At 51.2% G+C, this 22,148-nt stretch overlaps 1 protein-coding gene across 2 annotated transcripts; it reads right to left on the bottom strand.

Annotated features, from left to right (window-relative positions):
* Positions 1–5,486: 5,486 nt before the first annotated feature.
* Gprin2 (G protein regulated inducer of neurite outgrowth 2) lies at positions 5,487–15,683 on the bottom strand. 2 transcript variants are annotated; one of them, XM_075988724.1, is made up of 2 exons: positions 15,431–15,683; positions 5,487–10,250 (listed from the first exon to the last, which is right to left on the bottom strand). In XM_075988724.1, the coding sequence occupies exon 2, from the start codon at positions 10,242–10,244 to the stop codon at positions 8,895–8,897; it is 1,350 nt and encodes a 449-aa protein (XP_075844839.1). In that variant the 5' UTR covers positions 10,245–10,250; positions 15,431–15,683; the 3' UTR covers positions 5,487–8,894. The 2 variants fall into 2 exon arrangements, with proteins under 2 accessions (XP_075844839.1, XP_075844840.1); XM_075988725.1 differs by having other exon boundaries at positions 8,069–10,250; positions 15,642–15,650.
* Positions 15,684–22,148: the final 6,465 nt, after the last annotated feature.

The raw sequence follows: 22,148 nt of genomic DNA, 5'->3' as shown, positions 1-22,148 counted from the left end.
TACCAGCATCTGTGAAAGGGAGGAGGAGCTGCCACAAGGCAGTGTGGCCTCGAAACAGCATATTCTTACTCTCAAGCCATGAAGACTTCTACAAGGCTTCTACACGAGCCATGAAGACATAGAGGAAGCTTGACAGACTCCATCTCACTAGGTGAAAGAAGCCAGTCTGAAAAGGCTGCATGCCATGTGAGTCCCTCTAGATGATGTTTAAAACCACAGATGTCATAATAAGACCAGGTCAGAAAACAAGAGACAAACATTAGATAATATTGTTTGTTCTAAGAGTTAATGCAGCTGGCCTATCAATCAACTGGTCTCCAGGACCAGCCCCCCCTCAAATTTGGTTTACCTGAAGATGTGTTAAGGGTACAAGACTAAATTTGTCCCTTTAATAAGATGATGCCCTTATCTCTCCCAGAAGCTCCGCCCTGGCTGCAGATACTTCTAGAATGTCACTGCAGAAACTTCTCGCTTTCCTGAGTTACCCATAAAAAGAATATTTCTCCTTTTCCTTCTATTTCTTTTTCTTCCAGATACTGGTGAAGGCCCAGGCATGAGTTCTTAGACACTCTGGGATTCCTCCCTCTTTCTGAAGCTGTCCCTCCTCCTTCCACACCATGCAGTTCTTTATCTGCATGACCTCCAGGGCAGATCATGTTGGCCTAACTCAACTGCCATGGGCTTCTCTCTCCCTCTTCTCCATCTCCCTCCTCCTGGCAACTGCTCAGACTTACAGCTTGCCTGCTGTTTCCATACACACACACACACACACACGTGCGCAAAATAAAACTGTCCTCAAATTTCCCCCAGAGACCATTTTTAAATTATTTTATAAATCAGACTAAGAAATGCAATTTTTCAATCTTTTAATATGTGTGCCAATATCTTCTCGTGGCAGATTTGATGAAGAGTATTATAGAAGTTAGCTCACGAAGGTGCAGCAGGTATCATGTGACGGGGAGGTCACCTCAGCCCTCACTAAGACCCTGAAGATGGCAGAGCAGATAGCTAGAAAGAACCCGACTCCTTGATATCTATGTCGAGCCACAGAACCAAGCCTGGAACCAGAGACCTCCTGAATTCTTAAGTGGGAAGGAAGTGTTCTAAGCATTCAGGTAACTCTCATTTCACAATGCAATTACTCGCAGTCAGCAGAGCCTAAGGGAGCACCCCCAGCACCATGTGAACACTAGGGGAGGAGTGCTAAAGGGGTAAGTGATAGGTGGGCTTAGCAGGGTAGAGACTGTTTCCCCAGATGGTCATCCCACCAACTCTGGAGCATCACCCTTCACAGTGAAATGGAACACCCTTGATACTTCCCTATGCTCCCATGCTGTGCCCCACCTCGCCACTAGAGGGCATCCGGTCACCCTTCCAACAGCATGGAAGAACTAGTATAAGCTTGAAAGAGGGTGCTCAGTCCCTGCAGGAGGGGACTCAAGAGCCTGGCCTAGGAAATCAGGCAGTGGCTAGGAACCAACAGCACAGGCAGGCCAAAAGGTTTTGTAATTAAGACAAATAATATCTTAATGGAATACCTTAAAACCCATGCCAATGAAAAAGTAAATGGTAAACTATCTCTGTTAAAGCATGGCTCTCCTTGCTGACCTGTGCTTCAGCGGGGTTCTGCACCATTCCCAGGCCAATGGCCTGTGACCACATTCCTAACTCTGCCCTGCCCAGAGGAGTGCCCACCTTGAGAGGAATAAGCTATGCACTGTGAGTTTAGGAATGGAAACCCACACAAGAAATCATTTCCCTCCTTCATTAGCTCCAATTCACGATAAGAGAACCAGAAACCCTGCCAAAGTAAAAGCATCAGAAGTTTACACACAAAACGTCACCCTTGGCCCATTGTCTACTCAGACCTTTGTTTAAAACTGAGCAAAGGAAAGCAGGGATGGGCCACAGAGCTGCAGGTAGGACAGCAGGGGTATGAGCTGAGACGACCCCTCTCTTTCCCCTGGGCTCCAGCACCCCAGTGTAGCTCCTTGCTTCCGCCCTCCTCAGGCCTAGAAAGGAGATGTAGGCAGATGGTGTCAAAGTCAGAAATCTTCCGATCCAGTCTCTAGGCTTGACTTCCTGGATATGAGCCCATTGCTATACAGGAAAGACACCCCAAGGATAGGACAGTGCTGCTATGCCCACCCCACAAGGAGGCTCAAACCACACCCAAACCTAATAAGCCTAACACTCGAAAAGAGATGACCCAGCACGTGTGCCCACCAAACCTAGAACTCATGGGGTTCTTTTTTGGTTGTTCTTGGGTCCTTGCATTCACCCAGCAGGACCACTGACAAGTAATTTCTTCTCTGGCCCAAAGCAATGGAAACCCAGCCGAGAGATCCCAGGGAGGCCTCCCTGTCTAAGGGTCTGCTCAGAAACTGTTTTGTAAACTCAGTCTTTCAGTGTATGCTCAAAAGAAAACAAGATAGGAGGAGGTAAGGGCTTAGCCCTCTAAAATCAAGGACACCGAAACCCAGACCAAGCCGTGGCCTGGGGCGATGCTCCAGACCACAGGAAGAGAAAGACAGAGCCAAGGCAAGATAGACCCCTGACATAAACCAAAGGAGGCTCCATGGACAAGGATACTGGGACAGTGGGAAGCAAAGTGGTCTAGGGACAAGAGAAATTGAGACAGAAAAAGGGACAAGATAGTAGAGAAAGAGCATCTAGGGGAAGGGTGGGAGGCCAGCTTGCCCTTGGCTGTGTAGATATTATGTAAAAACGGAACACTGAGTTGTTTTTTTTTTTCAGAAAGATGCCGTAAAATGAAGAATCCCAGGACAAGACAGACTAAGCAGTCTGTTCCAGTTGAGACCAGTCTGTTCCTGTCAAGACCAGTCTGGTCTGGTCTGAACCAGTCTAAACCGGTCTGGTCCAGTCTGAGTGGGTCAAGACCAGTCTGAACCGGTCGAGACTGCTCTGGTCAGGTCTGAGCCAGTCTGGTCCATAAAAAGTATTATCTTTTTTTCTTATAAAAGGAAGCATTTAATTGAGGCCTTGTTTACAATTTCAGAGGCTTAGTCCCTAGTGACACACTTCCTCCAACAAGGTCACACCTCCTAATCCTTCTTTTTTTAATAGAATAGATTCTTATTTATTTATTTATTTAAAAAGTATTATCTTTTAATAAGAATTTTTAAAATATTTTTTGTGCCTGATCAAATGCAAGGCATTTTTAGTCTTATAAGTTTGTATTGAATGGCCAAGGTGTTTGATGAGCTATTGCCTCTCTCCTAATCAAGAAGTCTCTCCTGTTTGAATACAATCTTTATCAATTTTGATGGTATCCATAACTTTTCTTCTCCTATGGAAACAAACACAAAACCTCTTTCCCAATGTAATATATATCCTCATTTCCATTCTGAGGTCAGCACATCCTTAAAGTAGACAGATTGATTTAATTCAGAAGTTTTTCTCTATTATCCAATGTCTCTCTCTGCAGCTCTCTATACTCCTCCCCACTGTGTTCCCCTCACCTCCAGTTTATTTAGGACATCTCATCTATTTCCTCTTCCCATGGAGATACACGTATCCTTCTTAGAGAAGCTGTTACCTAGCTTCTCTGGGGCTGAGGATTTTAGCCTATGTAACATGAGGGACCTGTTTGTTGGGGTTTATGTTCCACCCAGTTCCCATAGCTGTTTAGCCCCAAAGAAAATCACACAGAGATCGCTTTAAAACTGATTGGCCCATTAGCTCAGGCTACTTATTGGCTCTTGTAGCTTATATTAACCCATTATTCTGATCTATTTTTGCCATATGGTTCAGTACCTTTTTTAGCTGGAAGGTCACATCCTGCTTCTTCGGTGGTCTGGGCAAGAGTGGGAGGAATCAACTTCAAACTTCCCATAATTCTCCTGTTCTCATTGCATCATTTCTACTTCCTGTCTGGTTTTCCTGCCTATACTTCCTGCCTGGACAATCAGCATTTATTTAAAACATGATTGACAGGTTGCAGACAATTCTCCCATACCACTTCCCCTTCTTTTTTTTTTTTTAAAAAGGAAAATATCCATAGTCCATTTTTTGGGAATGTGGGCATAGTATTCCAGGCTACTTCCAGCTGGTTGGGGGTGCTGATAATCTTATAGGGACCTAAAGAAAACTTAGAGTTATGATCAAGTCCTGACTGAAGTATCCTGTGAATCTTTATCATCTCAGGCAGCAGTCTTGAGCCTGTTCTGGATGAAGAACTCAGACATCTGGGCCATCTATTCCTGCCGGAGTTTTCTCACGTGGTCTTCCTTGATCAAAGCTGATTTTTCTTAACTCTGAATAAATCCACAGTCTCTCATTTTCTGTGGAAACAAAAGCAAAATCTCTTCTCCAAATTAACATACCTTTTGACTTCAATTTTGAAATCAAGATGTTTTCAAAATACCTATCTTGGATTAATTCTGCAGCATTTATAAACAAATATCTTTTAGTAGCTGTTGCTCCTTCCACAGACCAGACCAGACCAGTCTCAACCGGAACAGACCGGTCCAGACTGGTCCCAACCAGACTAGACTGGTCCAGACCGGTCTCGACCAGTCCAGACCAGAGCAGGCTGGTCTCAACTGGAACAGACCGGTCCAGACTTGTCTCAACCTGTCCGGACCAAACCAGACAAGTCTCAATTGGAACAGACCCGTCCAGTCCGGTCCCAACCAGAGGAGACTGGTCCAGACCAGTCTCGACTGGTTCAGACCAGATCAAATCAGTCTCAACTGGAACAGACTGGATAAGAGTGTACCAGACAAGAATATACTTGTCCAGACTGGTCCAGACCAGACCGGACAAGACCGGACTTGACTGGGCTAGACTGGAGCAGACTGCTCTTGACTGGATTCTACCAGACCAGACCAGTCTTGACCAGACCAAAGCAGTATCGACTGGAACAGACTGATCCAGACTGGTCTCAACCAGACCAGACTGGTCCAGACCAGTCTCGACACATTCCAGATTCCACAGTGGCCCTACCCTGCCTGACAAGTTGGATGGGAACTCATAAAGGACTAGCCATAGCTTCAAATGACAAAACTGGACCAGACCAAACTGACAAACAAGAATGATTTCAACACTGACAGAGGCCAAGCTTCTCCTTTAATCAAGGTCACCTGGCAGGTCCATCAGCACAGCAGAATCTGGAGGAAAGGCCTGGACAGCATGTGGACTCCAGGTTGTGTGCACTGGGTGATGGGCAGATGCAGGTACAAATGCACCCTGCCTGTAAGTACACAGCACTCCCTTTGGAATAGACCCTAGGGCTCCATCCAGAGACCTTCCTCAAGGCTCCTGGAGCTTCAAAGACTGCATACCCAAGAGCTAAAGCACCCGGGGTCTACTGTCCACCCTTAGAAACCCAGAGTTCTGCTTTCGGTCTGGATTGACCTCAAGGCATGTCCTTGCTGGGCTTCTGTCCCCTGCTACCGACCAATAGGGAGCGATCTCCTCCCCTGTGTGGCTCTAGAAACTGATTTCAAAGGCTCCCAGCCAGAAGGCACATGTCTTATAGAGGGCACAAAACTGAAGGTGCAGAACCTGGGATGAGGCTGAAGGAAAAACGTCAAGGGAATAGGCTATGGGCTACAGGAGCAGCCAAGTCAGTAGCAAAGAGCTACTAGCCCTGTCCCGTGGCCATGAAACACTGGGTAACGCCAGTGTGTGAGCCCAGCACTAACTGGAGGGAGGTGCCTGACGAGGGTTCTGCAACTCCATTCCCATAAGCCAAAGATGAAGTTCTGTGACCACTCCATTTTAGAGCTGAAGAAGTCTCAGGTCTTCAGGGCTGGTGTCTTGACTAGTGTGGCATCAGTGTGAATACAGAGTTCAGTCTCCAGCCCTAGACTCCTAGGCGATGGTGGCCCACCCCAAGTGCAAATCATCAGAACCTGCATGGGAAGGCCCACGTCAGCCACTCTCATAATCATCTAACATAGCCAGGGGACAGAGACCGGAACAGGTGACATCACAGTGGAAGAGGACCTCTCTCGACTTCCCACCCTCCCCAGCACTGTGACCAACAGCAGGCAAAGAGCCTACATTTGAAGTGGTTCCCTAAGATCACAATGCAGCCTGGAACCAGATAAGGCCTCTACTCCTTGTGTGTTACATACAGGAAGGTAGTTCTGGCAGAGGGTAAAGTCCAGGAAGCCAGACTTCAGTTATCCAAGACCCCAAGTGCCTCAGAAGGAGAACAAATAGACAGAAGGGGGTGGTCCCAGAACACAGAAGGAGGAAACCTACCAGGACACAGACAGAGCCCTTGAATTCTGGGGCTTATGCCTCAGAGGACAGAATTTACCAGAACAAAGGAAACAAGACTAGCCATGCCCAATGCCCCAATTCTGCAAGGCCTGGCAAAGCTCTGATCTCTCAACTTGGATTTATTTTTAATTCAAAATTAGACAAACATAGACAGTGAGTTCTACCACCTCCAAAGGGGACCCCAAATGTCAGCCAGAAATCAAGAATCCAAGAGCAGTTGTCTATAAGGAAAGTCAGTGACCATGTTCAACAGCCCCTGGTCCAGTACCCAAATCAGGCCTTACCCAGGAGGGGGCCCAGTAAGAGAGTGGGAATGGGTCCAGTTCAGAAACTAAATCACAGGTGCCCAGGCATGCCTGAGAACAGGAACTGTAGTGATGAGCTAGTGGGTGTTATAAGAGTTCCAACCAATGCACAGGCTGCACTGGGTTCTAGCACCATTGTACAAATGTTTATCAATCAGGATGAAGCTAAGCGGGTGGCTGGCTGGTCTGTTCTGACCCCAGTGGGCCACCTGGCTTTCATCTCAGTACCAGGTGCAGCATGGGAATTGCAGGTTGGCACAATCTGCCCAACAATGAACTTGAAATCTGTATGTGGCAGAGGAGAAGGTCTTCGTGCAGTGGGTTTCACTGTCACCAGCCAAGCCCTGTGGTCTGTTTCCCTTCACGTGGACCTCGGGAGCCTGCCCACCCGCCCTTGCTTGTCCCAGAAAGTGGCCTCACTGTCCTTCTGCCCCAAATGAAAGGATCTCAGCCTCCTTGACTTCTCACTGAATAGACTCATACACATGGATTGGGAATCTTCCCCCACCTTCTGCAGATTCTGTAACGCTTATCTCAGGCACCCAAGCCAGCCTCCCAACTGATGATGAACAGTCAAACCTACCAGCCCAACAGAACGGATATCTCCAAGCTGTCCCCACTCCGTCCACCTGCCCAAGCCCTCTGTGTCAACAGCCTTCTTGGCTATGGCCCTGTGTGAAGACGACATTGCCCCATTTCCCCAAAATGATCTGCTCACTCCCATTCAGGCTCCAAGGTTGGGCTGCTGGTACCCATGTATGAAGGAGACAGAGTGACCACATGCCATACCCCAGAATACAAAGTACTTGCTTTGTATCACACAACTATTCACACACACACACCCCCCCCAGGACTTTAAAGGATGTGCTTGCTCCCTGGGAAAGGCACAGTACCTATAAAACTGAGGTTTCTCACCTAGAAAGCCAGCCTGTCTCGCCTTGTTTCTTTGACCCACTGACATGCCAATCCTATCTAAGCCATAAGCCATGTTGCAGAGTTTTCCCTATTTCAGTGAGTGCCTGGACCTTGCAGATGGGGCAGATAAGCCATCTTTCAAGCCCCAGGATCCCAGGAGTGGCTTCAGCCCCTAGTGCACAACTTATTACAGCTTCAATCCTACATGAACATAGCCAAATCTGAGGCCCTGCGTCTACATAACGCTGGAACTATCTGAGGGGTTCTATTCCAGGTGTCTAGGATCTTCAACAGACTACCCCAATCCTCCTGGGCTTTGAGAAGCCCATGGGGAATAAAATCAGGCAGCTAAGGCCCTGTGTCCCCTCTCCCCACCCAGATCTACTAGTCCTCACTGACCAGCCCACCCTAGGCCATTGCTAACCCTGACATTCAGAGCCTCTCAGCTCTATCTCGCTATTTCCTATCTGGTGGGAACCCCAAGCCCAGCCCTCCCGCCCCCAGCCAGCTCCCTCCCAGAAGAACTGCACCAGCTAGGATAAAATCCAATAGAGTAGGGTGAGAAAGACACCCTTTCAAGCACTGACTGGCTACTTGTTCTCCACTTCCTGAGGCAGGGAACCTGATACAGTGTCCTGCAGAGGCAGGCTTTTGGAAACCCCCTCCAAGTGACACGCGTGGCCCTTCTGGAATGCTCCGCTCCCTGCACTCTGGTACAGTGACTGCATCTCACTCCTCACAAACCCACAGAACCTGGCAGAGAACGGGCATTCAATTCGTTCTTCCTGTCCCCAGCTACACTGAGCAGGCGTAGGTAGATGTCTCAAGCCAGCACCAGGGCTCAACCTAGCCCTAGCTCTAAGCCTTCTGTACTGTTTTGCACTGTCTGCCACAGAGCTCATTAGCTAGATCCTTGCCGGACTTCTGCTGTGACATCTGAGAAGAGCAAGAGGAGAAACCACAACAACGTAGGAGACAAGCACAGTGCATGGCAGGTGGGGGCCTCCAGCAATGTCGGTTCTCTTAGGACCAAGGCATCCCTGCCACCTGGGCCTCTTGTGCAATGTAAAAATTCATTATTTCCTAGCAATGCTATTAAATAAAACCACCGAGACTCCTGGGAGAGTAACAGCAAGTTCTGCGGATGGACTAAACAAAAGGTTAAGTACTTTTACAGGAAAGAAACCAGGATTTCGCCGATGTGCAATGCAAAATCCCTGTCCCAAGTCCAGAGGCCAGAACGGAGAGGTGGCTCTTGGGAATCAAGCCCTTAAAAGACAGCCCAGCTGCATGGAACCGCAAGCCCAAGGCTGGTGCGCAAGTGAGAGGGTAGGTTCTGGTGACACCGAGTCTTCGCTGTGCCTATCACTGGCCCGGGACCAAGTCTAGAGTCCAGGCCTGCTTCAGGGTCACAGTTCTTCATTCTGGAGCAGCTCCCGAGCAGCCACAGCAGCTGGGGCGCCGCAGCGACTGCATGACGGCCCGCAGAGGGCCCCTGCGGCCCTCTGTAGATAGACTGTCCTCGCTGGCTGGTGCCTGCTGCAGCTGCTCAAACTGCATCTCCAGGTGCTTCTGGATGGCAATGCCAAGCACCTCAGGATCCACTGAGGCCCCATATACCTCCCATGTCATGCCCTCAGAATCCCACCGCACGTCCCTCACGGGCGATGATGCTTCTTCCAGGCTGGACGCCAGCACTACCTCTGGAAACATATTCAGAGTCTCAGGTGCTTCCAGGGACGGGCTGGTCGCCACAGCCTTGCAGGCTGCCACTGGAGCTACCTGAACCCCAGCATCCTGGGCTGAGGCCACACCCAAGGCCAAGTCAGTGGCTGAGGTCATGGTCCACACATCTTTGGTCCTGGAGCCAGACTCTGTGGCTAGCCCTGTAGGCACCCAAGGGTGGACACAGCAGTGAGGATGCCCAGAAACCCCTCCAGGCAACTTACAGTGGAATTTCATCCCACACTGAGCCTGCAACCCAGACTCGCTCACGGATGCTACCAATTTGGGAAAGGCCAGAACATGGCAGCAGCCACCGGATGCAGTCTCCCTCATCGTGCAGAGCAGAGCAGCTGGGGGCAGAGCCTGGTAGGAAGTGGTAGATGACTGTCCAGTCGCTTTGGGTCCACCCTGGGGACTGCTGATGAGACCAGCCGTGCCTTCCAGTTCTACAGTTGGCACCAACACCTGACTCTCCCCCAACATGTGGGCTGGTTTAGAAGTCCCATCCTCCGGAGCCAGGTCACTCTGCAGGACTGCAGGAGTCTGGCCATCTGGACCAGCAACACTCCCAGGCTGCAGGTGAGCCCTCTGGACAGGTGAGCCGCCAAGGGCAGAACAGCTGAGACTGGCCTTCTGAGCACCGCCACGACCCCGGGTCTGGGCGCTATGGACCAAGTCTGAGTGGCTCCTCTGCACAGCTGCCACGCTGGGAGCCCGCAGGCGACACAGGTCACTGATGCCCATGGTAGACACATTGCCGACAGTCCTGCTTCTCCAGTGGCCTCCAGCACCACCCTGTGACCAAGGGCTCGGCGCCTGTGCTTGTTCCATGCTCTCGGTCTGGCACCCCTCTTCCTCCAGAGCCCGGGCACTCGTGCTGGCCTCTCCTGGCTGCGTGTGCCATACAGTGCTGCTGACACTCTTGCGCAGCTCTGGTGTCTGCTCCCGGCCCTCACACAGCAAGCTGGAAGAACTCTGGGACAGGGGCTGTGGGCGGGGACTTTGGGATTCCCGGGCACCAGGTTCAGGTTGGCTAGAACTCATGGTTGCCTACAAGAGAGAGAGAGAAAAAAAAAAGTTAGTGAAGCCAAGTTGGGTGTTGGCACGTCACCTGCGTGCTTCTCTGAGCTTACACTGTGCTAGGCACATGGAGGAAGTAGCTTCTGTCCCAGCCTGCCTGACTGATCAGAGCCATAAGGATATCAGGGACAAGACACATACCAGCCACACCAGGCTTGGCATGTGTCGCAGAGATGACATTGCAAATATCTAATAATCACCGCTCCAGAAATGGGCACTGGACACCACCACCATGCCAGCTGTTTGCCATACTTATGAGATAGGTGTGGGTGTGGGGGCCAAGAGGAGGGGAACCTGGGGGGAAGGCCAAGTGAGCTGGGGGCCTAGGAGCAGTCATGGGGCATCATCGGGAGGCTGTGGGAAAACAGCTCTCAGCCAACCAAAACAGAAAGCCTGGAACAAGCAGCATGACTGGCAGCATCCACTTGGAAAGGTACTGGGGTCTCCTGGGGGCAGGTTTGTGGGATATGGAAGCAATGGGTATGGATAAGCTGATAACTCCTCTGGTTCTCCTCGAGCTCTTCCACCATCCTCTCCAGCCTGACCTGCTGAACGGTGACACGTTTCAGACTGTCCTGTCAGGGTGAAGGGGAGCAGGGATCCTGACGCTAGCCTGCCCCTAGGACAGGGAAACATTGCCATCAGCCCTTAATGCCATTCGTTCATCTGCAGCCATTTCCTGAGCCCCTGCTGAATGCTGCACTCACTGTTCCGCAGCTGGGAACATGGGAATCATTTAGTGCTGGCTATTCCCGGGGATGACCATCCAGCAATGAGAGAAAAAATGCCTAAAAAACAGACATACCCTCTGCAAAATGTCAACTCTCTTCCTGGTGTGGCTATTCCAGCACAAAATCTACCATCACCACCCCGCCCTGCCCCCCCCCCCCGCCCAGAGCTGCCTAAACTCAACACAACCCCTTTTCACCCCCACCATCTCCTCCTGAGGACCTTTCCCAGCTGGCCCACCTGGGCTGTCTCCATCCCTGGCTTCAGCATCATGGAGCCAGGACAGAACGCTCTGGCTGACCCTCAGCCCCACTCCCTTGAGCCCAAAGGTAGCAGAGTCAGGGCTATGATCTGGTACTCACCATCAGATTAGCACCCTGCCCTGGATGTGCAGCTGGCAATAGGAGGCCAGCTGCCATGTGGCAGACAGAGAAAATGAACTTAAAAACAAGGCCACGGAGGAGTAGACTAAGTGCCCAAAGCTGCCTGAGGAGAGACCCTGCCAAGACAAGGAACTCACAGGGATGATAGGAGAAAGCTTTCTGGAGAATTATGGAAACCAAGACTGGGGAGAGAAGGAGGAGGTACCCAGGAGGAACAAGTAGTCAGGGACACAGCAAAGTGACAGGTAGACTGGGACATGGGTAGGGCCAGAGGGTCAGGATAACTGGGCCAGCCCAACCCTCCTGAAGTGGGGACGATCACCCTGGGACTCTCTGTCAGGAGGGATGGGCTAGAGAGGCAAGGCAGATACAGAAGGCGACAGTTTTGGTTTAGGCAATCCCAGTCCTCCCCACCTACCTTAGGCTGATAAAGACTGACAGAAAACCAGCCACCCTGCCGGGTGAGCATGACCGAAATGGAATGTGGCGGGGTTCCTGAACTCAACTTCTGCTGCAGGAAATACCTCCCTGCCTCAAGTTCAGGACAGCAGAAGTCTTGAAGCCTAAGGGCAGAGTCCGGTCCAGTACAACTGCAGGCTTTGATGGAAAGGCTAACCCTTGCCCTGTCACGTGGTGGACACTAGCCACATATGGCACCTGAGCACTTGTCATGCAAATACGGTGACCGAGAAACTGTTTCTGATCATTTAAATAACTGGTCACATGTGGCTGATGGCCACTGTATTGGGCCAAGCCACACTGCACACAGCCAGTTCGGTAAGAAGTGGTCCCATCCTAGCTGTTCCTCATGCCCAAAGCCAGACCGGATGGGTGACAAAGGAAGGACTCTGGTCCAGGACTGCCCTCAGGGAGTGCTAGCACCCAACGGCCAGTTGGAAAAGTGCTAAAGCTAAAGGCAGTTCCAGTGACGATGGACGAGGCCAGCTGGGAATGCTGCAGGCTCAGCCATAGCCTCTGCAAACACTGTCTCAATCCACTGTCACAGCAACCTCATGATGCAATTCATCATCCCCATTCTACAAATGAGGCCACCGCTCAGAAGCTTAGTGACCTGACCAAGGGCACAGGGCTGGGCAGTGGCTCAGCAAGGAATCAAGCCTGTGAGTCTATGAGGTCCTCTGCACAGTGTGCTGCTCGCTGACCTGACCACTGTAAACACCTGGAGTTCCGGTACCCAACCCTGCCTCTGTGCTCCCAATGGTGTTTCCTGACATGCCAATGGAGCAGCTACATGGGAGGGAGCGAAGCTTGACCACTGCCCACACACTTTGCCTGACAGGCTGCATGGGATAAGGAGGGCAGAAAGACACCTGCAGACTGAAAGTCCTGTGGGCACCTGTGAGATCCCACTATTTGGATCCTCTTAGGGAAATTACAATAAAGAACAGGCCAGTCCCTTGGCCTCCAGAGGAAATAGGTGGGACAAGACTGAGGGAAAGCCAGCCCGACCTATTGAAACGCCATCAGCAAGGAAAATGTTGCACCTACCTACCCAGACAAATCCATCCCCCCAGAGAGACCAGTGACCACAGAGACCCCAGTGGGAAGCTGTGTATCTATTGGTTACTTCATTTAGCTCACTACTCCACAAGTGGCAGAGTGGAGCAATTAAAAATTGTCAAAGAATCTGCAGCTGCAAATGGCCAACTTAAAGCCTCACCGCTGCACAAACCACCCTCATGTGCAGCAAGCAACCAATGGCATTTTGCATTACAAACCCCAGCTTTGCAGAAACTTCCAGACTAGCTTAGCCAAAGAGATCCACTTGGTCAGAGGCTCCAATATTTGCCAGCCCAGGAATCTAGGACATGCTCAGTAGGAAGACCAAGGTGCCCACTCAGCCCATATTGTGACATGCATGTAAACTCCTCCTTGTAAAGTTAGTCCTACCCTACAAGGTTGCTGGGAAGTCTTGAGACCACAGCATTGTAAGAATTAGCACTAGGGATGCTCTAGAAGCAATGATACCCTTTCGGGAAACCACCAACATGCTCAACAGGTAAGCTTCATCTTTTAATTCTTGCTTCCCTTACTCTATCCTGTGACATTGCCAGTTCTCAGTGCCTATTTTATCACGTAGTTTCCCAGGGCCTATTTTAAACTTTCACCTAGGCAGACTATGCATATGCTGAAGTGTACATGCCGCATGCCTAAAAAGTCATGTTACAGTCATGGGCAGCTTCTAGTTTTACCCAAAAGAGATCCTGGGATGTAGCTGGAGAGGTGGCTCAGTGGTTAAGGACACACACCGCTCTTACAGAGGACCTGAAGTTGGCTCCCACCCCTCATGTTGGGTGACTCTCAGCTACCTGCAACTCCAGCTCCAAAGGATCAGATGTCTCTGGTCTCCCACAGGCACCTACACTCACATGTACATTCCCACACAAAGACACTCCCCTGGGAAGATGTTTTAGCAGGACATAAAAGGCACACATATCCAAGAGCATTCATGTTGAGTAATACTGTTCTTCCTTGATGTTGTTTCTCTGGCCTTGCTTAATGTATCAGTCATAATGGCTGTGGCTGGTGTCACGTGGTCTGTCATTGCTCGACTGTCAACAACTAAAGAATCAACCACCCTCACAGACAGCAAGCAATCATTGTCATTTTGAATAAGAACCCCCCACCAAATTTTCAGAAACTTGCAGACTAGCCCAGCCTAAGACTGCTGATTTTACTTGGTCCCGTTCTCGGCTCATCTGAGAAGCCTAGACCCTTGGGGTGTACCCATGCAGACTTCTAAAGGGGCCCATCGTAGGCCACGCCATGTCATCCATGTAAGTGCTCTCATAAGCAGCAGGTGTGTAGATGGCAGCCTCTGTATCCAGAAAGCCACAAATGTGAGGAGCAGGGGGTGAGGGGAGAACCAGGACTAGTCACAGTTAAAATACAGAAGTTACTCAAGGACCAGGAAGGGATACCCCCTACAAATCCCTCAAGTCCCTTGTACAGAAGGGTGTGACCACTAATGGCAGGTGGCTTGATCCATTTCCAGAGCAAATGCAGGGTCTAACAGGAACACTCAGGCCAAAATTGGAGAATGCAGCTGGGAATATTTCTAAAAGAGTTCCGAGGCTAAAACTAGTCCCTCATAGCTTCTAACCTCATCCAAAGAACATAGTGTCTAAAGACAGAAGAATGCTGGGAACAGGTTCTTGGGGTAAGTGTGGGGCAACAACCTCCAAGATGTCACCCTGCTCGCCATTGAGAGATCTAAAGTCCTAGGAGTCCCCGAGCCTAAGCCTGAGCCTGGCCCGGTGGTGATGGTTTGCTCACTCCCTCAGAGGAGCTTCTAGCGGGTCTGTCACAGCATGAAGGCAACCCCGGTGGCCCCTGTGATCCTACCTGCACTCCCCAGCATGGGCACAAGCCTCACAGTGGTCACCCCAGGGATCAAGGCACAGGCCGATATGCAGTGTGAGCCTGCAGGAAATAACATTGATACACACAGCGGCACTCTGCACGCCAGACACAGGCAGCCCCTGCCGCGGGCAAAGGCCTGAACGCATCACACACCACGCAACCTCCTTGACCAGGACTCCGTTCCCCGCACCTCCACAGCAAAGCCCACTGGGCTCTCAGGAAGAAGGACCCAACATAAGCCTCGGAACTAGGCTACAGACCTTTCCAGGACAAAGACGGTGGCTCAAAGGACATGGGGCAGGGAGCTCGCGAGTAGAGGAGCTCCCTGGCAGAAGAGGGCGGGGTGCTGGCAACAGAAGACAGGGTGGGGAATGCGGATGGAAGAGAGGAGGAAACCGGGAGGGAAAAAGCAAAGAGAAGCGGGGCGGAGGCCAATGAACACAGGTCCTGGGCCGAGAAAAACAAAAAACAAACAAACAAAACAAAAACCCGGAGGCTGGGCAGAGGAGACGCGGAAAAGAGGACCCAAGAGGGCAAGGGGAGGCGACAGTGCGGAGGAATGCGGCGCAGGCAGCGATGAGGAGTGGGTTCAGGGTTGCAGGAAGGGGGGCGCCGTCCACCCCACCCTGGCACCCACCAGGGCTAGCCTCTCACCCTGTCGCCGCCGGGGCCGCGCAGGCCGACCGAAGCGCTGCGCCTGCTGTCGCCACAGGTGCCAGGCGCCAAGATGGAGCCGGGGCCGCACCGGGTCTGGCCAGCCGAGGTGCAGTCGACCGCGGAGCCCTCACCGCCGAGGGGCAGACAGGGAGGTTGGCGCTGGTACCCAGTGCAGGGGCGCTGGGGTTGGGGGGAGCGGCTCTCTCACCTGGGCGCGCCCGCCTCTCCACTGCCTCTGCACCCCGGGCCCGCCCCCTGTCTCGGCCCCGCCCCCACGCCCACTCCTCTAGGCCCCGCCCCCAAGGGGGCACAGCCCCCCCCCCCTTCCCGACCCCTCCTCAAGGCGGTTTCCCCACTGTGGAATTTTCCATCTTTGCAGCCCTCTGGACATGGCCGACCGGTGTGTTCCAGTCTCCCACCCTCAAAGGGCGCCACTATCAGGTCGCAGTCACACCACCTCCCACCTTTTCATGGTTAGCTCCTCAAATCCTCCAGATCTCTCAGAGCTTTGCCCGCCCCAACTCCTCCCTCTGGCACCAGGATCTGCAGACCCTCAAGGATCTACCCCCATGTTCTTTCTCAACCTGCCCTTCCTTTCACAGCTCTGGGCCTCAGACCCTGCTCTAGAGATCTTTCCCCCAGGTTCTGCTCTCTTGAGACCTTGTACAGCCACTGGTTAGGGAATCATCTGCCCTCCATCCAACAATACTATTATCTCAGTTCTACACTCACCTCAGGGAGAAACCCAACCTTGAGCCCAGGCCTTTCTGGTTTAGGATCCTAGTCTAGGCCTCAGGGCACCTGCCCAGGCCCCAGGCGCCCAACTTCATAGTCTCCTTCTCCAAAGTCACTTTCTCAGCCGCGTCCTTCAAGGTCAGCTTTCTTGATATCCTGTCACCTGTGGAAGTGCAGGACCACTTCCACCCTTGCCCTCTGACCCAAACCAACTGAGGCCTCCAGTTTCCCAGCCTGCCTCAGGGATGCTAAGAGCTGACGTACATAGTGACTGCTAAATGCCTCTCTTATAATTTCCGGAAACATTGATATTTTCTTCCTTGGTTCTTCCTGTCCCTTCCTAAAAACTCTACAGACTCCAGGAATACCTGGTCTCTTGGGAGACCTAGGAGCTCCCTGACATTTCATCCACATCTCCAGACACACAGGACAATAAGCCACCCCATCCAGATCTGGCCAGACCACTCCATTAGTCCACCCTCAAGGATTTCCTGGTACTCAGGGCCACATGGTAAGAGGAGCCTGGGCTTCTTCCGAGTTCCAGTGTCACCTTCCTTTGTTGACAGCAGCCCTGGGGACTCTAACTTGACCGTGGTTGTCTAGACTCCTTCCGGACAACACCATCTTTGTGTCTCACCCAGTTGGGGGATCTCTATCTTCTCAGATAGACCTAGATTCCACCGGGGCCTCAACGTATTCTCTCCAGTTCAGGAAGGCAGCCATCCAGGAAGAGATGAGCACCATAGAAACAGGTTCTGGCTTCCACACTTCTCTCAGCCTGCCTGAGGGATCCTGCCCAAATGGCCCAGAGAAAATTTCTGTGCCAGGTGACACTAGTCAATGCCTGTCCTTCCCAGAATCCACCACTCTTCTCGTGCTCATACTCCCTTTCCAGAGAAGTCACTTGAGTCCCAAGAAGGGGTAAAGTAAACACGGCTACACTGAGAGCCAGACCCAGGCCTCCATGCCCTAGGGTCTTAGGTACCAGGGCACCCTGACAAGAGCCTTGCCATGTGTGATCCAAGGAAGCCTGCTCAGAGTTGGATGTCAATAGATGTCTGCCATACTAGATACACACAGGCATGGGCTGATTGGACCATGCCACCAGGACCTCTGAACATCACCTTGTTCTTGGCATCTTGGCTCACTAGTCCCATGACTTGGCAAGGAGGCTGCCCTGGCTCTAGTAGTGACCCAGGAAGAGTCTGGGATAGGGACCTCCAACTTCCCAACTTCCAGCATATTCCTTTACCCTGTGGTCTCACACGCAGGCAAGTCTGTTTATCTCTCTGGGATCAGTTTCTTCATCTGATAAGCAATGGTAATTGCCTCCCTATCTCATGACTGTGGGGAGGCTGGCATTGTGAAAGTGTTCTGTGCAACGCTCTTGCCGCTGTCACTCAGCTGATCACAATTTACCAAATCCCTCCTGTGCTAGGATCTGGAGGTACTCGCAGGACTGTTGGGAGTGGGGAGGAATGTAGAGCATTGTGGAGCATTGTGGTAAGGGGAGGTGTACCTGGCTTGGTAACCATGTGGGCCAAGTGTTGTTTTCTGAGAGGAGCAGTCATGGAATGTTCTCAGAAGCTCATAGCGGGCACATTGAGACAATGTCACTCAGTAGAGAAGGAGTTCCTTAGGAGGTCTGAGCATCATAGACACAGGGGTGATCTCTAATGTCTCAGAGGTAAGATCTTCAGAGAAAAAGATGAATGAGATGGGTCTGGAGAGATGGTTCAGAGGTTAAGAGTACTGCCTGCTCTTCCACGGGTCCTAAGTTCAAGTCCGAGCAACCACATGGGGGCTCACGACCACCTATAATGAGATCTGGTGCCCTCTTCGAGGTAGAAGTGTGCAAGTAGAACACTGTGTGCATAATAAAGGAATAAAAATCTTTAAAAAAATAAGTGAGTGAGAGAAAGGCTTAGAAACCCAGTGATGAGAGATCAAGTGGCAAGGACTGAGAACCAGACCAGATATAAGAAAACAGCTATACCGGGGTGACCCAGGGCACTATAGCATATTGTTCAGAGAGGTGCTTGAGGCAGACACTTCTGGAATGGGTAGAGGAATAGTTAGGAGAGGAGACACCAACATGGTATGTACCTAGTCAACTAAAGCTCGGCCATGAAGGGGAGAAGACAGATGTCACTGGAAAAAAAGATGAGGGTCAAGAAAGCTCTTCTTATTTCAGTTGGTTTTGTTCCCTTTATTTGACTTTTTAAATTTGTTTGTTTTTGGATTTCTTTGTGTAACAGCCGTGGCTGTCCTGGAACTAGCTCTTGTAGACCAGGCTGGCCTCAAACTCACAGAGATCAGCCTGCTTCTGCCTCCCAAGTGCTGGGATTAAAGGCATGCGCCTCCACTGCCTGGACTTTTGTTTGATTTTTAATATGCTCTATGTCACACGCTAATTCTGGTTAAGCTAAGCAAAGGGGCAGTGTGTGGGGAAACTGCAGGAAACACCCCTGGAAGCTGACGTCAAGAGCCAGCTTGTCTCTGCAAGACAGAAGCCAGATGACGCAGTGCTCCTGATGCCGCACCCTGTTACTGCCTTGGGAGAAGGCACTGGCTCCTGTCTTAGCTTCTTTCCCTGCTGTGATCAAATACTCTGATAAAAGCAGCTTGAGAGAGAAATGGGTTGTTCTGTCAATTCTAGGACATAGTACACCATGGCAAGAAGTCAAGGCAGTGGGAGCTTGCAGCAGCCAGTCACACTGTATTCCTAACCTGGAAACAGAGGAAGAAATGTTCGCTAATGTCGGCTCACTTTCTCCATTGCATTCAGTCCAGGATCTCCACTCGGGGAATTGTCCCGTTTGTAATTAAGATTGATTTTTTTTTCACATCAATTAACTTAATCAAGATAATCTCTCACAGGCATCGCCAGAGGCCTGTCTCCCAGGTGAGCCAGATTCTATCACACAATTACCATTATCATAGCTCCTCTGTGAGAATGCCTCTCCGTGAGCCCCATTGCCACACACACACATGCATGCACACACAGACATATACATACATGAACACATGCATGCATGCACACACATGCCACACTTTCCCCCAAAAAAGGAATGGAGGTAGAGTGACCAAAAACAGACAGGGAATCAGAGAGAGAGAGAGAGAGAGAGAGAGAGAGAGAGAGAGAGAGAGAGAGAGAGAGAGAGGAGAGGAGAGGAGAGGAGAGGAGAATGGAAACAAAAGCACGACATCACTACTGTCTCCAAAGGACTGAGATCCAGAGTGAGTTAAAGAGGAGGAAGAGTAGGTATCTTTCCTGTTTTTAATAAACAGGAGCAAGAAGAAATGTTGCTACAATAGTGAGGGGTTCAGTCTATTTCCTCTTGGTAACCCTGACCTAAAAATATGATCTAAAAATCTTGAAATCTAAAGGGCTCGCATACTAAAATCTCACTGACCCTGTCGACAAGCCTAGGGCAGAGGGAAGGAGCACTTCCGCAGGAGGGTGGGTCAGTGTGCAGTATCTGCAGTCGTTTTAGAAGGGATGCTGAGTTGATGTGTCAGTGTGGAGGGGGAGAAAGCTTCAGCTATGTCAAACAGTATCTGTTTTTCTAACAAAAATATCCCTACGATGCGATAGGCTTCTTTAACGTTAGCTCTACAAATAAAAGGACACTAACCCTCCAGGTATACAGTAGGTGATGGGCAGATGGATGGATGGATGGATGGATGGATGGATGGATGGACGGACGGACGGACGGGTTTATCCAAGAGTACTGTTCCACCTTAGTTCAACTCTACGTGTTTCCAAGATCAAAATAAGTAGGAGTTCCAGACTGGTCTGATTCTTAGGTGCTTCTGCCCCAAGAGACCGGTGACAACTGCACGAATGGACAATTGGATCACAGCAACCAAACTGAAGGGTCCAGGGCACACAAAGAACAGATTCTAATGATATGCATTCCAGTTCCCCACATCCCCTCTGCTCCATTTAAGGATCCACCCCAAGACAGACACTGCTGACCAACCCTAGTCTCCTCGCTCCTCATCTATGGAAACCCCTCTAGCCAAGAGCACTATCAGGAACACAGACCACATTCCTAAGGTCCCATGAACCAAGCAGTAGGGGTACATTCTGCCCCATGAGAAGTGAGCAGAGACTGTGTGCAGCTTCTTGCTATGCTCTTCAGAAGCAATGTGTCTATTCCTTCCCTCTGCTGCCAACACAATGAAGGCACGGTGCGAACCTTGTTTATAGCATTCCAATGAAGACAGGACCCTAGAGATGTCAGAGCCAATGCCCAACAACGTGGTGGCCTGACAGCAGCTCTAGACTATTTGCGACAAGATTTTACGTGAGAGAGAAGTTGACCTCTACCCCATATCAGTCACTATTTGGGATGGGTGCTGTCTTCCAGAAGGAAAGCCTTTATACCAAAAATGTAGAGTTTATACCTGGAAGAGGTACAAAGCTGTGCTGGCTACTTTTGTGCAAATTTGACACAGAGTCATTTGGGGAGAGAGAACCCCAATGAAGGAAATGTCCCTACTAGACTGGCCAGTGGGCAAGTCTGTGGTGCATTTTCTTGATTGATGATTAATACAGGAAGGCCCAGCCCATTGCAGGTGGTGTCACCTCTGGACAGGGGGACCTGGGTTCTATAAGAGAGCATACTGAGCAAGCCAAGAGGAGCAGGCAAGGAAGTAACACTCCTCCACAGCCTCTGCATCAGCTCCTGCCTCCAGCTTCCCGCCCTGTTTGAGTTTCTGCCCCGACTTCCCTCAGTGATAGACTGTAACATGGAACTATAAGCTGAATAAACCCTTTCTTACCCAGGTTGATTTTGTCCATGGCGCTTTATCACAGCAACAGAAATCCTAAGAAGAAACTTTAAAAAGCAGTTTCTCGATGCATACATGAGGCGGGTTGCACAGCTAGAAGCTCCTGTTGTGCCACAGTACCTGGACTGCCAGGCCCTTCGGTCTTGAAAGCCACCTTTAGCCTAGAGCAGGTGATTGGAAACTTCACAGTGTTGGCATTTGCTGGATGCTTCTTGCCTGTCTATAAAGGCCTGCATGCGTTAGAAACACAAGGACAGTACTCACCATGCACAGAACATGGACAGTGCTCACCGGGCACAGAACATGGACAGTGCTCACCATGCACAGAACGTGGGCAGTGCTCACCGTGCACAGAACGCGGGCACTGCTCACCGTGCACAGAACGTGGGCAGTGCTCACCATGCACAGAACGTGGACAGTGCTCACCGTGCACAGAACGCGGGCAGTGCTCACCATGAACAGAACGTGGACAGTGCTCACCATGCATAGTGCTCACCATGCACAGAACGCGGGCAGTGCTCACCATGCATAGTGCTCACCATGCACAGAGCGCGGGCAGTGCTCACCATGCACAGAGCGCGGGCAGTGCTCACCATGCACAGAACGCGGGCAGTGCTCACCATGCACAGAACGCGGGCAGTGCTCACCATGCACAGAACATGGACAGTGCTCACCGGGCACAGAACGCGGGCAGTGCTCACCATGCACAGAACGTGGGCAGTGCTCACCATGCATAGTGCTCACCATGCACAGAACACGGGCAGTGCTCACCGTGCACAGAACATGGACAGTGCTCACCGTGCACAGAACATGGACAGTGCTTACCGTGCACAGAACATGGACAGTGCTCACCGTGCACAGAACGTGGACAGTGCTCACCATGCACAGAACGCGGGCAGTGCTCACCATGCACAGAACGCGGGCAGTGCTCACCGGGCACAGAACGCGGGCAGTGCTCACCATGCACAGAACGCGGGCAGTGCTCACCGGGCACAGAACGCGGGCAGCGCTCACCGGGCACAGAACGCGGGCAGCGCTCACCGTGCACAGAACGCGGGCAGTGCTCACCGGGCACAGAACGCGGGCAGTGCTCACCGGGCACAGAACGCGAGCAGTGCTCACCGGGCACAGAACGCGGGCAGTGTTCACCGGGCACAGAACGCGGGCAGTGCTCACCGGG

This window comes from Microtus pennsylvanicus, chromosome 10 (genome assembly GCF_037038515.1).
Source record: "Microtus pennsylvanicus isolate mMicPen1 chromosome 10, mMicPen1.hap1, whole genome shotgun sequence".
Classification (NCBI taxonomy): Eukaryota; Metazoa; Chordata; class Mammalia; order Rodentia; family Cricetidae; genus Microtus; species Microtus pennsylvanicus.
The sequence above is the reverse complement of the archived record's forward strand: the minus strand, read 5'-3'. Positions and strand labels throughout refer to the sequence as shown.